This window comes from Cygnus olor, chromosome 1 (genome assembly GCF_009769625.2).
Source record: "Cygnus olor isolate bCygOlo1 chromosome 1, bCygOlo1.pri.v2, whole genome shotgun sequence".
Classification (NCBI taxonomy): Eukaryota; Metazoa; Chordata; class Aves; order Anseriformes; family Anatidae; genus Cygnus; species Cygnus olor.
The window spans coordinates 21464833-21490554 of NC_049169.1; the positions used below are offsets into that span (position 1 = coordinate 21464833).

The 25722-nt window shown below is 42.0% G+C and overlaps 1 protein-coding gene across 1 annotated transcript; it reads left to right on the plus strand.

Annotated features, from left to right (window-relative positions):
* Positions 1-485: 485 nt before the first annotated feature.
* Positions 486-25442, plus strand: PANX2 (pannexin 2). The gene is given in 7 exon segments (XM_040549440.1): positions 486-3219; positions 3565-3873; positions 20284-20827; positions 20829-21378; positions 21380-21731; positions 23585-23603; positions 23605-25442. Coding segments are annotated over 6 exon segments (2031 nt in total). The 5' UTR covers positions 486-3219; positions 3565-3647; the 3' UTR covers positions 23945-25442.
* The last annotated feature ends 280 nt before the right edge of the window (positions 25443-25722 follow it).

The window sequence follows — 25722 nt, forward strand, 5'->3', positions numbered from 1 at the left end:
GACAGTGAGTGGGATTTATAATGTAAACTCTGGACACCTACAATGTGGAAGTGATTCATCTCGTTTTCAAGAGGACATCTGCATTTGGTCACATGAACTTCGCTGCTACATTACTTCTCCTCCTACGTGATTCAGAACAGTGCTCTGCAACATCTAGCTCAGATGCCTTCAAGTTTGAATAGATAAATCTCCCCCTGCACCTAGAGGTGGTGTAGCCTCTTCTTATAGGGCAAATAATTCTGGAGGCCACAGGTCCCCCTGTCAGAATTTGCCAGCTATCATTCACCGTTGCTCATTTTCTTTTAAACTTCTGAACTTTCAGAACTTCAGAAATCAAGGCTTTAAAAGGTCACACACTTTACCTTCAAGAAGCAATGTATTCTAAATGATAAAACCAAGTGATTTATTCAAACTGTGACTGTAAAATAATACTCTTTTTTTGATCTTTGGTTAGAATTAATTAGAATTTATTCACAAGCCTTTCCACTTTGATCTGTAAATCAAATTCCGACCCTACCAGCAGCTTGTGAAATATTTATTAGCACAGGACTTTTATCACAGCCTGATTATTGTCTAGATTATCCAGCAGCATACATACCAGTATGTTATTGCTGAGAAACTTGGCCATGGTGTTTGTCTATAAATTATGACTGTAATTTTTCTGTGTCCCCATCTCTGCCCTACTACAGGTCTTTGTTTACCCACATGTTTTGGTTTGACAGTACCGTTCCATCTTGACTGTCTCTTTGGCTTGCTACAGAGACATAATGTTGCCAAGCAAGATTACAAAATCGATATGATTAAATCAAATAATGGTATTACAATGAATAAAGCTTCGGAAGAGAAATTTAAATTACTCATGGAGGCCATTTATTTTAAAAATCAAGTGACTGATTTATGGTAATTTTCCTATGGGAGTAGGACTCCTTGCTTATTAAATGTGGAACTAGATATAATTTAGGGAAAAGATATAACAGATGTCTACAAAAGCATATGTGTCATGAAAAAGATGGATGGGGATTGATCCAAATACTTTCCCATAACCAGGGCCCATCGAATTAAAATACTCTCAAACAAACAAAAGTAGTTGTTTTTCACATAACAGGCTGTAAGCCTGTAGAACTCCTTAATAAGGGATGTTGTGGACACCAGACCCAAGGAGAGACAAGAAAAATACTACAAGAAGGGACTCTTTTGGTGTTATTACACCATCACAAGCTCAAGGAATTCCCTGGACACAGTTGGAAGATGGAACAGTACTATGGGAAAGGCATCAACACAAGTTGCCTCGTGTCCCATTACAGCCACTCTTGGAGATGGGATACAGGACTAGATGACCCCTGGATATTTACACTGAGCTCCTCAGAGGTGGTTACTACAGGCTGGAACTCTTTCCTCATGTGAAAACATGAGGAAGCACCTAAAGTCAACATCTTGACAGCAAATAAGTGGTAAGGTCTTAGGCTAGGGAAGATATGAGGAGAAACACCACAGAGGCCTCCGAAAACAAAAAGCAAGCAGCTTGTTTTGAATTAAGTAACTGGATGGGCAATAGAGGATTTGAAAAGGAGATGACAAAGTGAGGATTAGGAAAATGGTCTTTCAGCAACACTCTCAACAAGCAGGACAAGACTGTCAGCAGCACGGAAAAGCATGATGAAATGATTGCGATTTTGAAAGTCTGAGCAGAAGTTTTGCAAATCAGCTGTACTGGTCCGGGCTGTCAGCCCACCTCGCTCAGTGTGGTCCCTCTGACTGCAGCAGCAACAAGTGCTTAAGGAGTTTAAGTTCTTTGTTGTTAGTTTGGAAAGCCTGTATTTTAGAGGCTGATAAAATGCATGTGTAGCCCAAACACAGCCATGGTGAGAGAATCTGGCACATCCACCCCGCATCCTGGGTAGGAAGCTCACTTCCAGAGCTCCTCACTGCATGTCGGTCCTCGGAGCTGCCTCTGCTGCCATGGAGCCTATGGAGGGTGAGGAGCTGGGAAAATGAAGCAAGTGATGGTGACAGCTCTCATCCCTTCTCACCCCCAGTGCCCTTCAGGAGCGTGCGGCAATGACAGCTTTGTCTCTGCTGGCTGGGCTCCTTCATCAGGGCTGTCGCCATCAGGACATCCCTCTCGCCTGGCTCATTACATCCCTGCCCGCATGGAAGGACCCCTGCAAAGAAGCATTATTTTAAGTTTACATCCAATATTTAAACTTGAATAATTAATCTTGAACAGCAAGCAAGGATCATCGTATTGTTCGCAGTGAGTGGGGAAAGGGAAATTTCAAGGCAAAGATGAAAATCTCTGCCTTACTCATGCTGTGTTGCAGATGACAACTGCAAATCTTTGAGAGAAAAAAAAAAATGTCAGCGATATTTATTTAAGCGTATCTCTGGTTTTCATCCGAGCACTGCTAAATACAAACTCCCTGAATAACTTGGGAACGAGGGACTGCGACCTGGAGCTTTTGTCTGGGTGCCGTAGCTGCCAGCTGTGATGCAGCGCACACCTGCTTTGATGCAGTGTGCCCCCACCGGGGCTTTAAACCCTTCCAGCGGGGACACCTCTCCCTGAGGTGCCCCGGCTGCGAGCCCTCGGGGGCTGCGGCTGCTCCCCCACCTCAGGAGGCGGCGCGGCCCCGGCCTCCGCCCGCCACCGACCTCCGCGGGCCCCCGACGCATGCGCGCTGCCGCCAGCGGTGCCTCCCGCAGGGACGGGGCCGCCGCAACGTGTTGCGCGCTGCAGACCCCCGGGCGTGTGCCTGCTGCGGCTGCTGCCCCCTCCTGCTCCTCCTGCTCCTCCTCCTCCTCCTCCTCCTGCTGCTGCTGCTGCTGCTGCTGCTCCCAGCCTGGCAGGCTCCAGCTGCTCGCATCAGATCCTTAAAGGACCTCTGCGCTCCCGCAATTCATTCCGGTGCTGCTCTCTCCTCCTCCTCCTCCTCCTCCTCCTCCTCCTCCTCCTCCTCCTCCTCCCCGCTGCTGCTGCTGCCAGCCCCCGTTGAGCCGCCCCGCACGCTGCAGCCCGGCGTTTCCATGCATTGCCAGCCAGCCGCGGCGATAACCAGCACCGCCCGCACGCCGCTCGCCCCCCGCCCCGAAGCGGCGGCGCGGGGACCTTTCTGCCGGCAGGAAGGGCCGGTGTAAGTTTATTTGCGGCTTCCGCTGCTGTTGGCAAGGCAGCGCCTGTGCTCGCCAGCCCCTGCGAACCAAGGGAGCCGAAGCTGCCAGGTAAATGCCCCCTCCCTCGCCCGCAGCAGCGCTCGGCGGGGGGCAGCCCCAGCCCGTGCTGTCGCATGGCCGGGCACGGCGGGGGCACGGCTGCCAGCGGCTCCTCGGCTCCCCCCCGCCTCCCTCTGCGGAGCTCCGGGGGGAGGCAGCCCTCCTGCAGCACCCCGGGGTGGCTGCTGCCGCTGGGGGCGGGGGTCTGTCGCCACTCCCCGGGGCTGCGGGTACACGGGGAGGTCGGGCTGGGGCGGGGGAGGCCGTGCGAGACCCCCACCCCACCCCACAGCACCCCACGGCACCCCAAGCCCTGCCGGCCCCGCCGCCACCCTGTCGGTGTTGTCCCCGCAGGCCACCACCCGTCCCCGTGTCCCCGTCCCCGGGGGGAGGCCCCGTCGGCGTGAGGCCGCCCGCAGCCGCCGCCACCACCGCTTATGCAACACATCATCGATAACCACCCCGACATGGCCACCGCGCTGCTGGCGGGCGAGAAGCTGAAGGAGCTCATCCTGCCCGGGCAGCAGGATGACAAGGCGGGCGCGCTGGCGGCTCTGCTCCTCCAGCTGAAGCTGGAGCTGCCCTTCGACCGCGTGGTCACCATCGGCACCGTCCTCATCCCCATCCTCCTCGTCACGCTCGTCTTCACCAAGAACTTTGCTGGTAAGGGCAGCGGCTCCCCCCTTTGTGGACAGCTCCTCGAGGGCATGGGCAGCGGGAGCAGAGGGGCTGCGGGGTGCCCCAAGGGCCAGCGGTGCTGAGGGAGGGGAGCAGGCGGCTCAGTGTCGATGTCCCACCGGAGCGCCTCTTTCTGCTTCGTTATGAGGAGGCAGAGAGGTGTAAAGATGAGGCACAGCCTAAGCGTTGGTCCTGATGTTGAGTCAGGTGTGTGCAGCACGGGTATTTGACTGGCCCACGAGGTGGAGGGGTGCCTTGTTATACTGGCTGCTGCGATAATTACGTACAGGTACACGCCTCTTGGGCTTTCCCATATCGTGATATCTCTGGTATTTCAGGGCCTGCATAAAAATTTTCACAGGTTAAAAAGCCCAGTTTGATCGCCCATCACAGCCAACGCATTGTCCTGCCAGTCTGGGAGGTTAGTCCAAGCTTGTCTGGGAGGTTAGTTCAAGTCTTGGTGAGCCTCAAAAATCATTCACCCAGTACATTGCCATGACATCTTCTGGGCCACTAGCAAGGCAGGTAACCATTGCTTTACTTTCTGAAGTATTGCCTTCAAGAGTGGAGCTGACAGCATGGGACTTCTTTTGGGTCCCCTGAGGCTCCATCCTAAAGATCAATTTGGAATTATTAGCGCCTTCATGTACAGACTGGAAGTCTGTAGCTTGTATGGTTAGTGGGAATTAGCTGTGTTTGATCCATAAACGTATCCAAATCAGGCTCTTACTTTGCATGTGGCTTTGGGATTGACTTCCAACACTTAAAATGAAAGCAAGCATAAAGGATATGTAAGATTAAATTACCTAGAAGAGTAACTGCTTGTGAAGAACATCTTGGTTGAAGATTTTTCTTAATTATAGTTAAAACATTTTGAATATATTTTTTTTAATATACATTTATATATCTTAAATTCTTCGGCCACAGTTGATGATAGCCTCATTTTTTTCATGGTCATCTAGAGATGTCTTAAAGAGACCATATTTTCAGGGCACACTGAGCTCGCTGAACATCTGAAAACTGTCTCTTCATAGTGACCTAAAGGCAGGATACGGTCACTTTTGTGGGTCCTTCCTGTAGAATGCAAAAGTGTTGGGTCCCTTCCTCTACTTGGTTTGTAGAGAAGTAAACATCAATGAAAAGGCGAGCCTACAGAAGGCAACAAGAGTGCTTACTTCATACTGTTTGAGATTTACAAATTTGAATATTAGTAGGCCTGAAGATAACCTTGGGTGCCAGAAAGGTCGTGCCCTTTCACTTATGTTTCTTTATTGTAGTGTGAGTTTCCTACCAGAGATCTGTGATAAATCACTGCTTGCGCAGACAGCAGGAACTTGCTCTGTATGAACAAGTCCTCTGAGGCTGCAGATTGCGGAGGAAGACACAATTCTTAGAGACTTATACAGGGGATGTTCCTCTGAGAGTCTATACAGTGGTCCATGCAAGTTTATGGAAGGAGTTTAGCAATTTTACTCACTACTCACATCTGCCCATATTTCCGCAATTGGGTTTATTTTATGCCATGAAAGACTGTTCTCTAGGACAACAGTTGTGGTCTTCAATGTTGCAGTTGTTTTGTTGGTGTTTTTTTTCAGAAGTACCAAAAGCAATGTCATTTGTCTAGTCACAGACCTCGTGTGCTCGTTTGACCCTGTAAGAGCATATGCAATGCTACAGGCTTGGGGCGGAGTGGCTGGAAGACTATGCAGAGGAAAAGGATCTGGGGGTGTTGGTTGATGCTTGCCTGAACATGAGTCGGCAGTGTGCCCAGGTGGCTAAGAAGGCCAACGGCATCCTGGCTTGTATCAGGAATAGTGTAGCCAGCAGGACCAGGGAGGTGATTGTCCCCTGTACTCTGCTCTGGTGAGGCCGCACCTCGAGTACTATGTTCAGCTTTGGGCCCCTCACTACAAGAAGGACATCGAGGCCCTGGAGCATGTCCAGAGAAGGGCTACAAAGCTGGTGAAGGGCCTGGAACACAAGTCCTGTGAGGAGCGGCTGAGGGAACTGGGGTTGTTTAGGCGGGGAAAGAGCAGGCTCAGGGGAGACCTTATTGCTCTCTACAGCTACCTGAAAGCAACTTGTGGGGAGCTGGGGGTCGGCCTCTTCTTGCAGATAAGTAGTGATAAGACAAGAGGGAATGGCCTCAAGTTGCGCCAGGGGAGGTTCAGGTTGGAAACTGGGAGACATTTCTTCTCAGAAAGAGCAGTCAGGCATTGGAAGGGGTTGCCCAGGGAGGTGGTGGCGTCACCGTCCCTGGGGGTGTTTAAGGAAAGGTTGGACGTGGTGCTTAGGGACATGGTTTAGTGGATGACATTGGTGGTAGGGGGATGGCTGGACCAGGCGATCTTGGAGGTCTTTTCCAACCTTAATGATTCTCAGATTCTATATGCTCTATAAGAGTAGTAACCTGTTATGTCCTACCCGGACAAAGCTTATAAGGCAACACAGAAAGCACCTTTATGTCACTGGAAAAACATGGGACAGCACTCTTCTCTCATAAAATATACATACAATGAGAGAAATGAAAAAAAAAATAAAGATACAAGAAAATGTCATACAAACTGAAAGGGAGCGATGAAACTAGACTTCTTTTTCAGGTGCAGTAAAAGAGCTCAGGATTGGTGGATTCAATTCTGCTTCCAATGAACTGAAGAGCAAAACTCCTCCTAATTTTAAATGTGACCTGATTTAGATGTTTACAGCCCTGTTACCAAAACAACATTTACTCAAACTTCTTTACTAAGAAGGTTGTCTGGAGACACTGACCATGGTAACAGCAATAGTCCTGCTGAGTATGTGCTTATTACTGGCTCTGCTGTTTGTGTTACGTTTCACCCACGCGCTGCCACTGATCTTTTAAAATATATATATTTTTTTCATGCTTTGGATATTGCTTCCTGTATGCAATTTCAATAATACATATGAAAAGTGCAAACTTTGCTGACAAAAGTGCTGGCAAGAGGTTCCTGCTGCTGCTTTGGGTGTTAGTATCATAGTAGCTTCCCAGCCTTTTCTTTGTGCCCTTCTGTGCATCGGTTACATGCTCAGAGTAGGAAATAAAAACTGATGCTTATAATTACTCCTAATGCTGTTAATGATACCCAGTGCAAGCTATTTAAAGCTACCATCATGGCGCTAAACCAAGAGCAACCCCTTTTTCTGGTTTCTGTCGCCTTACTTGAGGAGTCTTTTAAAGGCTCTCAGAAGAGAGGTGCGCGTGCTCAGGGCGTGGACATGCGGTGAGCGTGGTTTCTCACAAACCCTTCGGCTTAGTATCGGATGAGTTGCATGATGAGTGCCTAGAGGAGATAAAACCCTGTATACTGCTGATCTACCTGTGAGTTTATGGAGGATCCAGCTTATCTTAAAGCCTAGTCAGGAGTGACTAGGCACGGTGCGGTGCCAGGCGTCTGGGCCCAGCGACAGCACTCCGCGTGAAAGTTGAGTCCAGCGTCAGCATGCAAGGCAAAGAGTGCGTGTGTTATGACAGATGGATTTAAGACGATCATTTATTTTAGAAATCATTATGTCCGTGGGATAATACATTACATAGTGTAGTTTTCCTGTGGGTGAAGATAAAGTTACTTAATGAATTGTGTTGTTTTAATGGCAGGGGCAAAGTGGTTGTTTAGGTTAATGTATTTGCTGTTTGTGTAAGTGATTTGTTCATCCTCATGTTTGAGTGTTCTGATCTTTACATTGCTTTTGAGAAATTAAATCACAAATTGTATAATGCTTGCACTGGCACCTCTGCAAAGAAATTACTACAGCCTTTCTTTGCACTTCCCAAACCTTCTTTCATAAGAGAAAAGAAAGTCCCTCAGCTAACGCCTTCTATCATCATTTCTGAGTCTCCCACTTCTCCTTTAATGTTTTTCCAACAAACCAGTGTGATTCCAGGAAGGGTGCACCTAGAAAAGTAATTAAAGTAAATCTGTGTGCAGTATTTATACTGTGCAAAAGAATTGGCTCGATGGTTTTACCCAGAGAGTGGTGGTCAATGGCGCTATGTCCAGGGTGGAGGCCAGTGACAAGTGGTGTCCCTTAGGGGTCTCTCCTGGGACCGGTGCTCTTCAATATCTTCATCAATGACGTAGATGATGGGGTTGAGTGCACCCTCAGCAAGTTTGCAGATGACACCAAGCTGAGTTTTCTTGCTGAAGCAGACTAGCCTTAGGCTAATATTTAGTGAAAAAAATGATAAAACCCCAAACTTTAATTAAAGATTAGTAGGTAAGACTCTAAGATACCTAGTTCTAGTCCAGCTGTAGTCTGCATCAATGTTCAGCAGCTTTTTTTAGTTATGATGTTTCAGTATCTCCTATCAAGGCCTGGTGAGTCAGGGGAGGCACAGATCTAGATAAAGGGGACTTTAGATAAAGGGGTCCTTTAATATTCTGCATTTCCATTTTTACTTCCTTTCCAAAATGCAGAAAATGCGTGGTATTAGACTGCAACATTCATTTTCTGTTTGATGGGGATCTGTTTGGTGTTCCATGGGTTTTTCGTCCTGCTCGCTACTCTCCGTGGTTTTACCATGGAGGTAGTACTTGCAAACCACAGCCACAAGCAGAGCGCTGTTGGGTGTTGAACACCTCTCTCCATCAGCAAGTGTGGTGTCAGTCCTCTGACGCTGGCAGTGAACGGCAGCCTTCTGTAGTGAAACATCTCACGGCCTTTGCTTAGATTCCAGGACACCATGGACAAGGAGGCATTTGGCTTTCCTTATGAGCTGCTTAGTTTCTATTGTTAAATGTTTTCAGTAAGTGGTTTAAATGCTCCAGTTCAGTGTTATGCTGTGTTCAGAGGCAAGACCATCAGTAATGTCAGTGGGAGGTTCGCTCTGTTAGGGACTAGTGAGAGGTGGGTCCCAAAGGGGAGTACCTTGTTCTTACTGTTTTGTGTTATCTTCACAATATTGAAATATTTTGGTTTCCAAACTTCCAAAAGCTTTAGGATTCATGTTGTCAGCCACAGCAATTGCTAAGTCATATTCCTCGTACCGTGCCTTGTGCTTTCTATTCACAGTGAATCATTCTGTATTGCGGTCATGTCTGCTTTTCCTTCAGAAGTTGTTTAATGCCAATACTTTATTAAAATAAAGCAAAACAGTCATCCAGTTGATTTTTATACTTTAGTCAAAAGCCAAGCTTCGGTGTTGATTTTCTTGCTGGGTTTATAAAACAGTGCCTACCAAATACCAAAAAGTTGCTCACAAATACTGTATTTCTATGTCTCTTAGCAGTTACGTAGCTCAGCCCTCTACCACCCTTCTGCTAGAAAATTCTCATGAGGAAGTAATGGAAGGAGACAGTAAGTTAAATGACTGAAGGGTCAGTTCAAGTTTTATGTTTTATTTTCTGATTTGTAATCATTTTGCATAAGCAATGCTTACTTCACTGTGTAGTACAGTGTATGCGTGAGTTCAATGTCTCTCTATGCATTTCACCCAAAAGTATGTTTGAAGTAGTACATGTTGAGGATTTCTCTACTACAAGATGGAATTTCATTTTGTATTGCCGGTCAGCTTTTCTAATTTGTATTTCTATCTCAGGTTGTGGGCAGCATGTTTACACATGCTCACTTCCTGACTTGACTGTTAGTTGGCTTTTGAGCTTATTTTCCATTTTTACTCTGTAGCTGTACTTAAAGCAACATATAGTAAAAAAGTGAAGATGACATTTTCCCGAATGGTTACTGTTAGTGCTAAAAGTACTGGACCAGATTGTTTTATGTATGCATGTGAGGACATGGATGCAGAAGTTAGTTGAAGTGGTGTTAGCTGCTGAGACACTCCTTAAATTCTCTTCTCACACCTCTTGTGTTTAAGTGCTTTCTAATCATGTATGTATTTTTTAAAAGAACTGAAGTAGTGCAAGCAGCCACGGGCTGGCTGTGGTTCAGCCACTGGCTGTTTGCACTGCAGTTGGAATTCTTACCAAAGGGTGAAGGCAAAACACACAAACACAATGTCCATGAAATATGCAAGCTGACTTTCTGTGATTTTTGGTCACTTAAAGATTTGCAGTTATGCAATTGAATGTTAAATAGAAAAGTAATCTTGAGGAAATGCATGAGCCTCACATACGTCATCATTCCACTGCAATTCCTAGAGGTCACAGACGTTTTTCTGTCACGAATTCCATCTCTCAGTCTTCATTGACAGATACATGTCGTCTTTTTTTTTTCATATTGACTTTGATGACCCTGTATACGCTATTAACCCTTTCATTTTCTTGTGTCTCATGTGAAGAGGTCCAAAATCTGGATAAGATTTAGTTTAATACATACTTTCAGGATAACTTCAACAATCTGAGCAGATAGATGGGTCAAAAGCATTCTTGTTTAAGAGCTACATAATTCATTCATCTTATTCAAGAGGGAACCTTTTGAATAAATAAGAGTAAGGTTGAGACTGTTTTTGAAAGCTACCATGAAGTATTTTGAAGCTTTTTCTCTCTAAACTAGACAGAAATTATGCATCCATGATCTAGAAGTCTCAGCTGGTATTGCTTCTTAGATTGGTAAAACTCTTCAAGAAGAATCTATATCATCCCTGAGTTCCCTGGGATTTTTGAACACTAAAGATGACTGCAGCAGGCACCTTCAGTAGGTATACATATTTAATTATAAAGCTGAATTATTTCACAGTAGACTGGCATCATTCTTGCAGAAGTTTCTTTTGTTTCACGTGATACAGGATTTATTCTAAGAAAAAACATTGAAAATAGTGCTGGTGTTTCCATCATAAGGGATCTTGTATATTATTCTCTTGCATTTGAACTTGGAAACACAGTAGTACTTCTTACGATAGTAAGGTTTGGGGATTTGTTTGCTTTTCTTTTCTGGCACCAGTTGCTGAATGCATGGTGAGTTTTTTGCAGCTTGGAGCTCAGTGACTATTTCTGGAGCATTTCAGCTGTACAGTGAAGTAATTATTTCTGAGGCTGAGGTGCCTTGTCTTCTGTGGGATCCATAAACTGTTCAGGAGGGCAAGAAACCTCCATGCTGGAAGTTGCAGGGTCCCTGGGAGACTTTGGAGGCTGATTCTCTTTTGCTCTGTCATGATAGATCAGCACAGGTCTGATACTTCACAACCCCCAATTTCTCTATACATGGAGGGACCAGTTTTCCAAAAACCAGTAGACCAGTCATCTCTGCCTCCAAATACTAAGATACTAAAAGAATATAATTACCTAATGAACTAACTACTTGCATTTTTTCTTTTTTTTTTTTTTAACATGAAGTTTTCCAGGTGCTGTGTTTATGCCAAGAGGTACTTAAAACAAGCCATCTTTTTCATTTCTGACCATTAAAAAGCAGTAACGCAGTAGAACAAACCTGCTGTTTCCTGTTGTTTCCTGTGTTTGTATTTTGTGCTTGACCCTTGAATTAAGAAGCCACCCTTGTCTGTGTGTCATCAGTTTCACTAGGTATTCATTTCACTTTGGCATTTATGTGTTCTTGCAGTTTGCTTTAGGTGTTACTCTGGTTCGCATCATCCTAGTGTCTGGGTGCCTGTGTAGCTGCTTTGGGGTTCCACCTCTAGAGGGGAATTTTTGAATTGCCCAAAAATATTTTTTGATCTTTGAGTAACACGAACACACTTAACTTTCCCATGTTACTTCTACCCCTATACAGAAGTTCTGACGTACCAAATTCCACTTACCTCCTTATATTAGGGATAATTGTAGAAGTAAATATTATTCAGATCTCTTTTGTAGGACTATCTGGCTGAATTTCATTAATTATATTTTGGTGAATACATTCCGTTAAAGTCAAATCTAGCCTTTCCTCACATCTTAACTTAGTACAAAGCAAATTATAATACAGAAACACACCTCTGGGTGCAAATGCAAGCATTGTAATTTCCTTCCAGATGTCTTTTGTTTTCACATAAGGCTCTGTTGACCACAGGAAGAAATACTCTCAGTGTTGCTCAACAGTTCAGTCATTACAGAGAAGCTCTCTTTCTAATAACATTGCCACCATACTGCGTGGCCATCATGTGGTGGATAGTAGCACATTATTGAGGAAACATTTCCCTATAGGAGCATCCTAAGGGATTTCATTTAGGTGTTTCTGCACTGTCTGCATAATGGTTGCCATTTCTGGAATAATCTTCCCCAACAGATGTCAACATACGAACCAAGTAGGACTAGGTATTTTTCTCTCCTGAATTGTGCAGGGCAGGCATTACAAGTCTTTAAGCCTCAGGTTGCTGGTAAGTGAACTGCAGCATACCAGCTAATTTCAGAAGAGCTAATGTATGTTACATACAGGGAATACAGTCCTGCAAATTTATATATCCACTGGGAATGTTCAGCACTAATATAGTGATTCTGCAAATTCAAAATACATGCAGTTTGAACAGCAGTATTGAAATAAAAATGGCCCCAAATTATAAATATGGGGACACCCCTGTGGGAAACCAATTGCCTGTTAGTCTTTGAAGCTGTTTATCTCACCCATTACAACTAATCCTTGTAGAACATGAGTCAGTAAAACTTACTAGCAGATGGTTTCCTGTCTCATTTCTTTAGGGACTTTTCTTTTAAGATTTTTTTCTTAAACAGGACAAGTGATTTCAGAGAGTGGTCAAAAAAGGCTATACCTTACCTTGTTGATCATGGAGAAATTTGTACCTTAGGAAGACTTCATGGGCATGGAACCTTTATTCAGAGTTGGAAAGAATATTCCCTAACAAAGGTAAAGGTATTGTCTTTTTGTTTTGATAAAAATGATAATTCTTAATAATCAGCTTGCTAAGCTAAGGCTTAGTTCTATGAATGCTTTATTTTCTTATTCATATGAGTTAACTGAGTTAAATAGGACAGTATGACTACAATTGATACACAAAAGTAATTTCAGGAATCCATCCTCATGCTGTACTAATTTCTAACCTTTAAATACCCTTTAAATAAAGTAGTTGAAATAAACCTGTTAAATTAAAGGAGTTTTTCTGTGAATTAATTTGGATACTAGCCAGCATTTGTTAAAATCACATCCAAAATAGAGTTACATATTCCATATGGAAGCTTCTGGCTGGGATGGAAAAGCTGTTTACTGTTTAGGTGACATCATTCTTACTTAGACTACATTTTCAGCCTTAGTAATATAAATGTTTTTGTTCTGTTTTTCCAGAGAGAAGAGGACCCAGGACATTTCTTCTTTTCCTTTTAAAAAATACTGAAAACTACTAAATAAATAATTTCTGTTTCTCAAAATAAACAGTTTGCTACCTGCTTTCTTGTGCATTCCTTTTAGTACTTGAGATGAATGAGGGATGTACATCTGATTGCTTACACTTACATGATACAACATAGGGAAACGCATTATGATAGAACTACACTTGTCAAATACTAACATCTGTGGCTGAATTCAGGGTGCTTCTCATTTATCTTGGCTGTTATAAACTCGTGTTCTAGCACCTGATGGGGCAGGAAGATTCAGAGATCCTACCTAAACACTGATTTTCTCCTTACAGTCAAGTGGAGAGGACCTTATGAGGAGCGCTTCAGAGAACTTGACTGAAATACCAGCTTTTCTTTGTAGGCAGGCTGAGCACCCGCATGAGCATGATTTAGCAGTCCTCTTCAAGAGGGTGAAAAGCCATAGGCCCAGGGTGAGTCTGCAATATATTTAACTCAGTACGTATACTTACCTGATACTTACGTACCTGATACTCAGGTCTCCAGAGTTGGTGTCTCCTTCCCACTGGCATTCCCTGTGAGCCTGTCTGACAGAGCATGAGGGTTTAGGCAGTTGCCCAGGAGTTGGGAGACCCAGCCTGTTTGGCAGAACCTGAGCAGCATCTCTGCTGCCTACACCCAGTGTATGACCATGGCGATCAGGCAGCATGTTTACTTTTGGATCCTCAAAGAATTACTTGAACAAGAGACATACTAAGCTTTGTCTTGGTATAGCAAGCACAAGAATTTCTTCATCTTTCATTTTTTTCAGTTATATTTTCTGAAAACTGGGTTCCTTTTTTTTTCCTTTTTTTCCTGAATGCTGTTAGGAAATTGTTCTTTGCCTCCTGCATTATTGAGTCACTGTTTGGAATGCTGGAATCATGCAATCTACTTGGAGGGTTAATGAGGTGTGATTTGGTTTTCCAGAGTAAGTTCTAAAAGATGGAGGTCACAGAAAACATACACAATTTATTATTATAGTTTATAGTTTGCTTTTGGTGAATATACTTTATTTCACAGGGAATATGGTAGGTGTGAAGGGTCATTTGCCCCTTTATATGGGGGTATATACTGTGTATTAAAAATATTTTCCTGTATCTTTAATGTCTACCAAAAACATTGTAAATGTGTTGCCCATATTTATTTAAGTAACTTTTGATTATTGCTTGTAATAAAACTTTAGAAGCTAGAAATTGACCCCCCTACAGCATCAGTTCTTCAAGAGAGATTCACATGCCTAATTTTATGCACTATGAGTAATCCCATTGGCTTCAAAGAAACTGCATGAAGTCATTTTTAGAAGCAGGGTCTATTTTTTTTACTGTGTTGAATACTTAGAGGCTGGTATTGTTATCTTTATTTGAAAAACACAAATGAATATTTGTGTTAGATTAAATTCACTCGCTTTTTCTAGGAAAACTTGTAAAAAATAAACTTTGAAAGATACAGGAGAATAATACATAACTACCAGCTTGTCTGTGTCTTGCTTGACAGTGTTGTCTCTCTGTACAACATACGAGCTCACATTTTTGCAAAATGATTATTTTTTTAATATATATAGGCATATGCATACACTCACACAGCCTCCTTGGTGGACTGTGCTGTTGACATCTTTTCCTTTGGCTGAGATGCAAAACTGGGACCTGAACTCTAACCGCTTGTATTGCAGTGTGAGTCTTTGCATTCCTTCTCAGAAATGACCATTTCTCAAAAGAGAAAAAAGTGGCACCTGCATGAATCAGCCATTCTTGCTAGGCATAACCCAGAGGAAAAAAAAAAATCACCTTGAGAACAACCAAGCATTGGAGCAGGTTGCATGGGTGGTTGTGCAGCCTGTGCCTTTGGAGGTTTTCAAGCAAGACAAAGCCCTGATCGAGTTGGTCTGAGCTCAGTGTTGACACTGTTTTGAGTATGAGGTGGGACTCATTAACTTTCAAGGTTCCTTGCAGCGTTTCTGTGATTCTGCATTGGGGTTTAATTTCCAGAGCAGCAATTAGCAGATTTTCTATTGGTAACTCTGTTTTCAGATCTGAGATTAATTTCTGCAATGGGAAGCTGCACAGGGGTTCCAACCCCAAACCTCAGCCCCCCAGCCCCTCGTATGAGGAATTTCAGAACTTGAAGTATTGTTTTTCCAGGGTGAGATTAAGCAGGATTAATTTATCTAACATGTTTAACACTTGCAGGCTGACAAAGAGTATTTAATTCAGGGGTTCTTGAAGAGGGCTGTTGAGTGTATGCTGAAGTGTGTAAAGGTTGGGGAACCACTGGGAGGAGGTGGCTGACCTTGGATTGAGAACAGTAGAAGTGGTAGCCTGCACCTGCAGAAAGCCCCAAGCATTTCTCAGAGTATTTACTATCAGGCAGCAGACTCAGCAGCACCTAGCTTCCATACTTTGCCTTCACTCCTGCCTTCCACTTTGTCTCTTTAGCTTCTTTCTAAACATTTTCTGAGCACGGTCCCTGCCTTCATCCCTCTTCCTACCTTGCTTATTTTCTCTCAATCATGTTCACTCTCTCATTCCCCTGAAGTATGTCCTTTTTACCACCATACTGCCTGGAAGTAATTTTTCTCTAAGTAGTACTTAAACTGGTAGGACGAGATGGTACAGAATGGAGCATGTGAAAAAACTTAGCTGTCAAGGGTTTTTATTTTTTCTAGTGGCATAACAGAATTATTATATTCCACAACTAACTAATTCTGCTTTGACTATTTTATCTTGTCTGTATATCCAAAGAGATTAATTTGAGATGTCTCATATTTTATTAATGAGACTAGTTTTGTGGACTTCTAGAAGTTACTTACATGAACAGTGAGCAGCATAAAATGTATTTATGTACAGCTGTTGAAAACATCTGGTGTACTGCTCCTATGATCACCTAATGGTATCGAAAAAGGGAAGCTAAGCTTCCTAGTATGCGTCTTTATACTCAACTCAGTATAATATTAAGTATAATATACTTTATAATGTATTGATATCACGGACTTTTTCCCCAATGCATTATTTCTGAACAGCATTAACACAGGTTACTTAGTTTCTTACAAAAATATTCAAAAGGAACATTTCATGGGAATGACAGTGACTTTTAGCAATTATTGCAGAAACAGAATTTGTTCTTGGGTATTCCTAGTGATTTTTTTTCTGAAACAACTGTGTTGAACGTCATATGTTGGAATGCAGTTAACACATTTGCATAGGTGGACCTAATGGCAGACCTTCAGGCTTTGAGCTTCCTGAGATTTTACTGAGCATGAGCCCTGAAAATCTTGCAGTAGGCCATCACATTTAATGAAGAAATGTTGAGTTTAGTATTCCAGGTCTCAATACTGATTACAGGCTAGTTGGGTAGTATCTTATTTTTTTACCTTTGTTGCAGTTGCACACATGTACAAGTCACAGGTACATGCATACCCTGTACCACCTTTTCATTATTGTTTGGAACAGGCAAAAGATTGTTTTGGAGATGATGACCTTGCTCTCCATAATTTATTTATCTTTTAATGGTAGGAATTTCTTTCTCCTGGGCTCACAAGAATGTAGCTATCAAGGAATGTGTAGGGACAGATTATACTTATGGCCTAAGCCCAGACAACACTCAGAAGAGGACCAACACACTCATCCCTCATAGTATCCCCTAAGCTTTAAAAACGTTTTTCCTTATCGTATCTTATTCTACTGTCATTTTATCATTTCCTACACAATTGAATAATTATGCCATATGCAATTAAACTGCCAAGTTTTGGGAAAAACTGTCTATATTTATGAGTATAAACTTCAAATATGTACTTTTTATTTTATTTTTATAGTATATGACCCAATATCAGAGCTATGGTTTTAACACAGCTATTTTTTAATGCTGATTATCTATCACATCATTGTAGAAAAAAAAATACACCTGATGTGTCTTCTGAATGCGCATTATGGGGTTCTCACAGCTAAGTGAGCTGTGTATGTGAGAACAACTTGGTACTCCTCCATCCTCAACAGATCTGCATTTTGAGATCCAGCAATATGTTGATGCCATCTTTCATAACAAACCAGATTAGTTACTGATGTGATGCTTTCCTTCTCATTTATTTCTGATTGACACATTTCAGTAGAAGAGAAACGGGTCCATGCCCTAGTATGATAGGATCAAACACCTTCATGGTATTAAATGCAAGGTAAAATGCTGCTATTGCCTAAGGAGCATTCACAAAAGCTAACTTAAACCTAGCATTGATCTTGCTTGGCATCCCCTTGTCAATGAAGAGAGACAGGTTCCTCCAGGCACCAAGTAAATTAGTCTTTTGCTTTGAATCTTTGTCTGGAAGGGTCTTCCCCTCCTCTCTGTTTTCTCGATGGTTGTCTAGATGAATGAGCTTTCCAGGACAGATGCTTTGCTTTGTGAGTCATGTCCTTTGCTGAGAAGGAAAAGGTAAAGTCCCCTGTGGAGTAACTAACAAGATCAATGACATTCTCCGGCTTCTTACCTGAAGTGTAACTCTGCCTCCTCTTCAGGCAGTTATCAGAAGTCCCACTGGCTTCACTGACGATGGGGTTTCATCTGAAGGGTCTTGGGATTCACCTGATCCATAATGAAAATCATGTCAATTTAATAAATATGCAGAGAAAATATGGGACTAGCATCAATAAATAACAACATTAAGAATGGAACACCATGCTCAGCTATCCTGATAAATTAGAAATCTCTCTCAACTTACCAGGCAGTGGGAGCAGCTAAATATCTTTAACAGGAAAAGTTAGCAAATTCCTATAAAATGTCATTTGCTTTCTTTACTGGGCTGGGCAGCCACATTTTTGAAGTAGCCTCCAATGAAACTGTTGAGTCCAAACCAGAGTTGTGAAACTTCAGTTCTTCACTGAAGCAGCGGCAGTGGACAAAGTGCAGTTAGTCTCCAAGTGATCTGTCCAACATAAATGTAAATGTTAAGACATTTCAATGTGTTTATACGTTAAATTAATATTTGTTGTATACATAAAATTTTGGCAGAAGTCACCTTAGGCTTTCAGGCCTCGGTGAGGAGAACTGTTTACTTTTTATTTGGTAGTAGCAAATGATACATGAATCCCAAAAAAGTAATTATGGATGGTTTATATGAATCCTTGTTGCTGTCTTCCCAACTATTCATGGTGCTGAGACCCAGGAGAAATGAATCTATGTATTTCACAGGAAACTAAGTTTTATGTTGGCAGGTTCTACTAAGCTTAGACACACCATTCAAAATATTTCTGCTTACAAGAAATGCTCAAAGCTATTTGCTGTTTTTTTGAAGGGAATATATTCACATAGGAATCTTCTGAATCTCCTGGAAATCATAGAGTAACTCCTTGATAGTAGGAATTAAATATTTTTGTATGCATCCTTTCATGGGTAGGGTTAGGAGGGCATGTAATTACTGAAGACGAGAGGCAATGAATATTTTTCTTGTAACTGATGACTAAATACACAATGTTATTCTAAATGGGAAGCTGTGTCTGAGAAAGCCTGAAGGTAGATCATTTTAAAATAGTCTTCAGAAGTGATTTTAGAGAATACACAGGACTTACTTTGCATCCTTTCTTGGGTAGTATCATTTATTCTAGCAAGTCTGTCCAAATTGGTTATATTTTTAGAAAAGAATCTTCACTGAATCACTTTAAAAATATTTTGTGCAGTTCTAAGCATGTAGATCTCTGGAGACCAGAGAATATGTTTACACATCCACATTTTACCAAAGCGCTAGTAAATGCTTTGGAATTTTGCTTGAATATGAGGAGTAGTTAGTTGGTCAACTAAGGAGTCTTCTGTTATGCCAAAAGGATTAGGGCTTTTTTGCCTGCCTATTAATTTTTAATATTTTACTTACTGTTTTTGCATGACATAATTTATTATTTCTCTTCATGATTTGTATTATTAAAAGAACAGTACCACCACTCTTCAAGTGAGCTGTTCTCCATCTGAATTGTAGACTGCGTTCAGAACTGGAGCCAGCTTGGTGTTCGAGAGTGATTCTCAATTCAAGAGAACATGCCTTCCTCCTATGGATCTCATTTAGGATTTTTTTTAAGTATACCAGAACACTGTAAATTATATTCACTTTTTCTACCTGCCAAAACATTAAAATATGGTCTTCCTCTTTGAAGAGGGTATTTTGATAATGGTCATTGATTTTGGAGCTGTTAATGCTATTCTATCTTTCACAAGTTTTTCTGCATTATTTTCATGTCTATTGTTAGAAAAATGTAATTACATAAGAACATAGTACACCTACTTTGTCAAAGCAAAAGTTCTTTAGCCCAGTATCCTGTCTCTGATGGTAGCAAAACTCAAATGCTTGGGAAGTAGTATTAAAATAGACAAGCATATGGTATTATTTTCTTGGAAAAACCCTCCACTGCCCAGCAGCCTGTGGCTTGAAGATGATGTTAAGGAAAAAAAATGGATCATTATCTGTGTATTAAATAATTCTTGCTATACTTTTTCTTCCGTTACTTTGTCTACATGTTTTCTTGATCCACTGTATTTGTTGCTACCATAATGCTGTAGGACAGTGAGTTCCACCATTTAATTGCACACTATGTAAAAAATCATGTTACATTTTCAAATATAAAATTAATTTTTCATAGTGGTAAATACAATTAACACACCAGATCTGTCTTGGTCAGTCACACTTTAATTCAAGACCATTAACTGGGATACAGTTGCCTAAATGTTTATATGTCTTTAATTTTTTTTTCGACTATATCAATGAGTAGATATATCTACTAACTATATCATGTATCTAACTTGTTTCTATTTAGAAGAATATTCAGATGGGATAAACCTTAAATTTCACCTAAATGCCTTTCAGCATTTGCACATATGCCAAAATAACATCCTAAGCTATTGCATAGTGGATATCAGGTCTTTTAACTTTCCAGAGTTTAGGCCATACTTTAGCTTAGGATATTGTTCTCAGGGAGATAACTAAAACCAAAATACGTATTTATTGCTGACATTTCTAGCTTAGGTTCATTATAAAGCTTCCAGGTAAACAGTTTTGCCTGGAGGCTTGTGAAGATGTGAGCAGACTGAGCTGTCTAATAGACATTGTGGGCTTAACAGTCATGTGAAGATACAGTAAAGTAAAATTGATATCATTTGAAATGTTTATTTTCCAGAGCTCCTTTTGTAGGTTAAATGCACAGCAGTGACTTTTCTCTCTGTTATACAGAGGAGCCAATATACTGTTACACACCACACAACTTCACCCGCGATCAAGCCTTGTATGCCAGAGGATATTGTTGGACAGAATTAAAAGATGCCTTGCCAGGAGTTGATGCCAGCCACTGGCCCTCCTTGTTTGAGCATAAGTTCCTGCCTTATGCACTGCTGGCTTTTGCTGGTATAATGTACATTCCAGCTCTGGGCTGGGAATTTCTGGCCTCCACCCGACTGACTTCAGAGCTTAATTTTTTGCTCCAGGAGATTGATAATTGCTACCACCGTGCAGCTGAAGGACGGGCACCAAAAATAGAGAAGCAGATCCAGTCCAAAGGCCCAGGGATCACAGAGAGAGAGAAAAGAGAAATCATTGAGAACGCAGAGAAGGAAAAAAGCCCCGAACAGAACTTGTTTGAGAAATACCTGGAAAGAAGAGGACGCAGTAACTTCTTAGCTAAGCTTTATCTCGCGAGACATCTGTTCATCATCTTTTTAAGCATTATACCGATTACATACTTATCCACCTACTATGCTACACAGAAGCAAAATGAATTCATGTGCGCTAGGAGAGCCTCCAGACAAAACAAGCAGCTCCAAATTGCACATCAGAGTGAACTGTAAGCTGCCATCTGTCCAGCTCCAGCGGATTATTGCGGGTGTAGATATCGTTCTCCTCTGCTTTATGAACTTGATCATCCTTATCAACTTAATTCACCTCTTCATATTTCGTAAGTCCAACTTCATATTTGATAAACTGAACAAAGTTGGAATAAAGACCAAGAAACAGTGGCAGAAGTCCCAGTTTTGTGACATCAATATTTTGGCCATGTTTTGTAATGAAAATCGGGACCACATAAAATCTTTGAACCGTCTGGATTTTATTACAAATGAAAGTGATCTGATGTATGACAATGTGGTACGCCAGCTGCTTGCGGCCTTGGCCCAGTCTAATCATGACGCCACTCCGACCATGCGTGATTCAGGGATCCAAACGATAGACCCAAGTGTCGACCCAGCGGACATTGATGGTAACGAGCAGCTCATCATTAAGAGACCAAGGAAGAAGATGAAATGGATCCCAACTACCAATCCACTTCCTCAGCCATTTCAAGGAACAGTTAGCCATTATGAAGGTTGAAAACCATAAACCTGAAAAGCCTAAGCCTGTGCGGAGAAAAACTGCGACAGATAGCCTTATCGCTCCTTTGCTAGAGTCCACTGCAAAAACCTCACAGCAATCATCAGCTCATAAAACTGAGTCAAACGCCATCCCAAGCACAGGCAGTGAAAAAAAGCACACACGACACTTTCCTTGGATGTACATCCATATACTTAGTAGTAAAAACCCCAAGCCAGAGATTCCAGCCATCCCCTCGATGCCTACATCAAAAAGCCAAGAAGGTGGATTCCTAAACCAGGAAGAGAACGTCATAGTACATGTTACCTCCTCTCTCAAAGGTACAGTATGTTGTAATGCCAGTACCACCTCCACAGACCATGATTTTCATAGTGACCTTTAGGAACTCAAAGTGTTCCTGAACAGTTTGACCTACCTCACTAGATTTTGGGATAAGTAATAATGTTAGGATTTGTAGGTCTCAGAAACAATGGTTCTCTCTCTTTATCAGAATACAGCTATATGGAGGATAAGCATTATTACAGGTGGAGCTGTACAAAACAGCCTGTAGGCTGTTTCTACAGGTAATTTTTCAAACATGAGCAGATTTTCACAATTATGAATATGGTCATGCCTTGCTAAGGAAATGAGGAGGATTTGGCCTCCGTGACACTCTTCCTGCTCCACCAGCAGCTGGTATATTTCAAACCTGCCTTATTTTCAAGTCATATAGAAACTGCCATGGCAGACGACCAGTATGCTGACCAATAACAGCAACTTCTTAAGAGATTGTGAGAAACTGTGCTAAAGGTAGTTAAAGCTGCCTGTAGAAAAAAAAAATCTCTGTAACTACTAATTCTTAGGGGTTGGCATTTGCCACCTATGAAGGCACAACTCAGATTATACTGTTCTTCGCCCAAGAGACTTTTTAAATTGCCCTTTGTCTCATGTGGACCAGAGGATGGATGGTCTGAAGTGTGGGTGCTGGTCTGGGATTCGGGAATCATCCCATATGGCCTCACAAGAGATGCTCTTTCTGTGTCTCAGTTCCCTGGGTGTGTCCTGTAAATGCTACCCCTTTTCTGCCTCAAAAGAGTTTTCCAAATAAATCAACAAGAGTGATGGGGAAAGCCATGTAAGCACTAAGAAAAGTGATAGACCAGTAGATAAACTGACAGAGAGATAGGTATCTTCTTGTTTATTTTTGTAAGCTACTCACGTAAGAAAGAAGCACTATGCAGTTGAAGTTACAGAAAGATTTGTACGTACTTAAAGCAATGGCTCTCATCTCATTACAAGCTAAGACCTCCCTCTGGGCCTCGACAGACTGACAGCTACCGTCACCCACTGCCCAGCAAAGAAGTGATTTGAGGTATAAACGTTTCTGTCACTTCCAAATCCGTATGCTCCTTAGAGCCCTCCAACTCCCCAATGTGCATGTGAGCTATTCTACAGCTTTCCTTATCTGGTCACCTGCTCTGATTTCAACTCCTCAAAACTACTGGGGTTTTCTGGTCTCAATTACCTTCATCTAAATTAGTGCTTGAATATTTTAAGAGTGAAAAATAATTACTGTAGTTTTGGGGCTCTGTTACTCTCCATTCTAATTAAAAGTATTCAGCTTTGCTTTTGAGTTAGACCAACATTGCAGTCCACAAGGTAAGGTAGACTCCTAATTTCTAGAAAGAGACACCAAATTGCTGAGTTCTTTCTGAAGACAAGTGGCTTACAATCTGTAACCACTATTTTTTCCCATTGAAATATCAGTGCTTTTTGTATTCCATCTTGTGGTTTTCAACATTCATAGCATTTGTCAAAACATTAAATCATAACATTTCTAAAACACCTGCCAGACCATACAGGAGAGTAAAGATTCTTTTCAGTTGTTTCTTGTTCATTTTACAAAAATACCATTCACGTTTGGAAGCATGAGCATGCCTAAAAAAGTGAGATTTACAAAACCCGTTTGTTGTTTGTCCTGTTTCCATGAGCTTACGGTCCTCTTGTTACGAAGCAGTCCTGCTGGATTCCTCAAAGGGTCCCAAGAAAATTCGCTTTGGGGTCCACTCCTGCTCCCATTGAAATCAATAGCAGAACTGCCAATGGCCTTTATTGGTTCAGGACAGTGCTCTGTGGTAGACGGGGAGGGTGCAAGGCTACCTGTGTTTTAACTGGCTGTTCTGGTTTCTCTTAGACGCCCCTCATCCTGCAAAAGATGCTGTATTCATCAGAGACATGCAGAACTGGGCCCGCTGCTGGGGCTTTTGTCACATGCAACCACAACCACATAGCCACCACTGCTGCGACGACAACAATGACTTTGAACCCAGTCAAAGCAGAACCGGGCCCCGCACTGAACTGCAACCCCACGCACCCGCTGCTGCACATCAACACGCTCTATGAAGATCACGAGGAGGAAGTCCCAAACATAATCGACAACGGGATTCACTCACCGGCTGACACGGGGGAAATCCTCTCCATCCCCACCCCCAAGCAGATAAGGCTGGCAACGTTTGACGAGCCAATGGCAATCGTGAGCTCGGTGGAGTACTGAAGGCCCCAGCTGCATGCCTGCTCCCTCGGGGCTGGGTCTGAGGCTGCTGCAGAGAGAAATGTGGTCCCCTCCACAACGTGCTGCACTGCATGAGCATGGAGAGTCCTCATACAGACTGCGATAACAGCTCTTGGTAATAGTACCAAAGGGTTTTTCAGGATCACATCATGAGCACTGTCAGTCATTTACCAAGTAGAGTAAGTAAAATCTGGTGGAAATAGACCTTTAACGCCAAGACAACCATTAGCTCTAGCTCTGAACGATAGCTTCCAGATTCAATTGGTTTTAGCACAATTTATGAACACTAAGAGTCTGATGGCATGCCACAGTAATTTTAGCAAGTGTTTAAATTTTTGCATTCAGAATCACTGATTGAAGTTAAAACGACATGGTGGTGAGGTATACTTTTTTAATGGCAGCAGTTCAATAAGAGTTTTTTTCTAAGCAGAGAGGTGGGTGTTTTTTTTTTCACAATTCAGGATTATGAAAAAGTTATATGCAAACAAATTTTTGTTTGTTTTTCTTTAGCTCACTAATGTTGGGCTCGATGGAGACTTAGCTGAAAGGGCCTTACTACCACCAGCATTTAAGTGCAAAAAGAATTGATACATTCAATCTCTTGCATTTATAAATGAAAATACCTGAGGTATGCCCTGCCCTTCAACAAGCTTATATGTTTGATGGAAGATGATGAAATGAAGAGTTTATTTTTTTAAATATATTTTACCATGGGAAAAATTACTTTAATAACTTTTCAAACCAGGTGTTGCTTTTAACAAAATGTGTAGAAGAGAGTCATTGTAGCCGCTTATTTTTTCATAGTGTATTTATGAACCAGGTTAGAAACTTTCATGGGTGCTTCACTGATGAAAAATCTTACAGAGGTTGTTACAAAACATCTTGCAAAAAAGAAACCAGCAAAACTGTTTTCAAATAACACACAGTTAAAGAAAGTCCATGAATTTAGGTCTGCAGACTTCGCTAGTCCCTGATTCAGCAAACACTGGGCCATGGATGTCAATGAAACGACTCATATGTCTAAAGCTAAGCACATACTGAAGTGGCTTTGCTGGATCTGGACTCAAGTGCAAGCAGACAATAATCCTGTCATATGTGCTAACATTCTGATTCAATATTTGCCTTCCTTGGCTCAAAGCACATCTTCATCCCCATCTTCCTATAACTTTGATATGTGTGATTTAATAGAAAATTCTAGTATAACTAAAACATCTATTAAAAGTGTATCATGCAATAACCATTCTCAGCAAAATTATAGTGAAACAAAAAGTGACTGTGTTAAAATAATATTACTAGCTGCATTCAGAATTATGGACTATATGTGTTTGCATCAAAATTATGTACAATGGTAGAAGAACTACGCAGCACAAATACAGGATTGAAATCTTGAATTTATTTTTAATTTATTACCTCAGACATGGATATATGATACCAGTATTTAATAAAAATAGCACTGAAAATAAATACATATTATTCTGAATAGCTTAATGTGCTATTTCCTAGCTTAGTTAAGTACAAGTGGGATTTTATTATAAGCAGTAAGCGGGACATTTAAAACCACTGTTCCCCCATAGATCACTTCAGTTATGCCCAACCTTTTGGGCCCAAACAGCCAAATATCAAGAAGCAAACCACAGGACGTGTGGCACAGTCAGGGGAGGGAGCACTGGGGACAGCTGAAGAAGGATGTGGCTGTAACTTGCTGAGGTCTCTGTGCTGCAGAGCCGTCTGTGTCAGATTGCCTTGGGATGAGCGAGGAC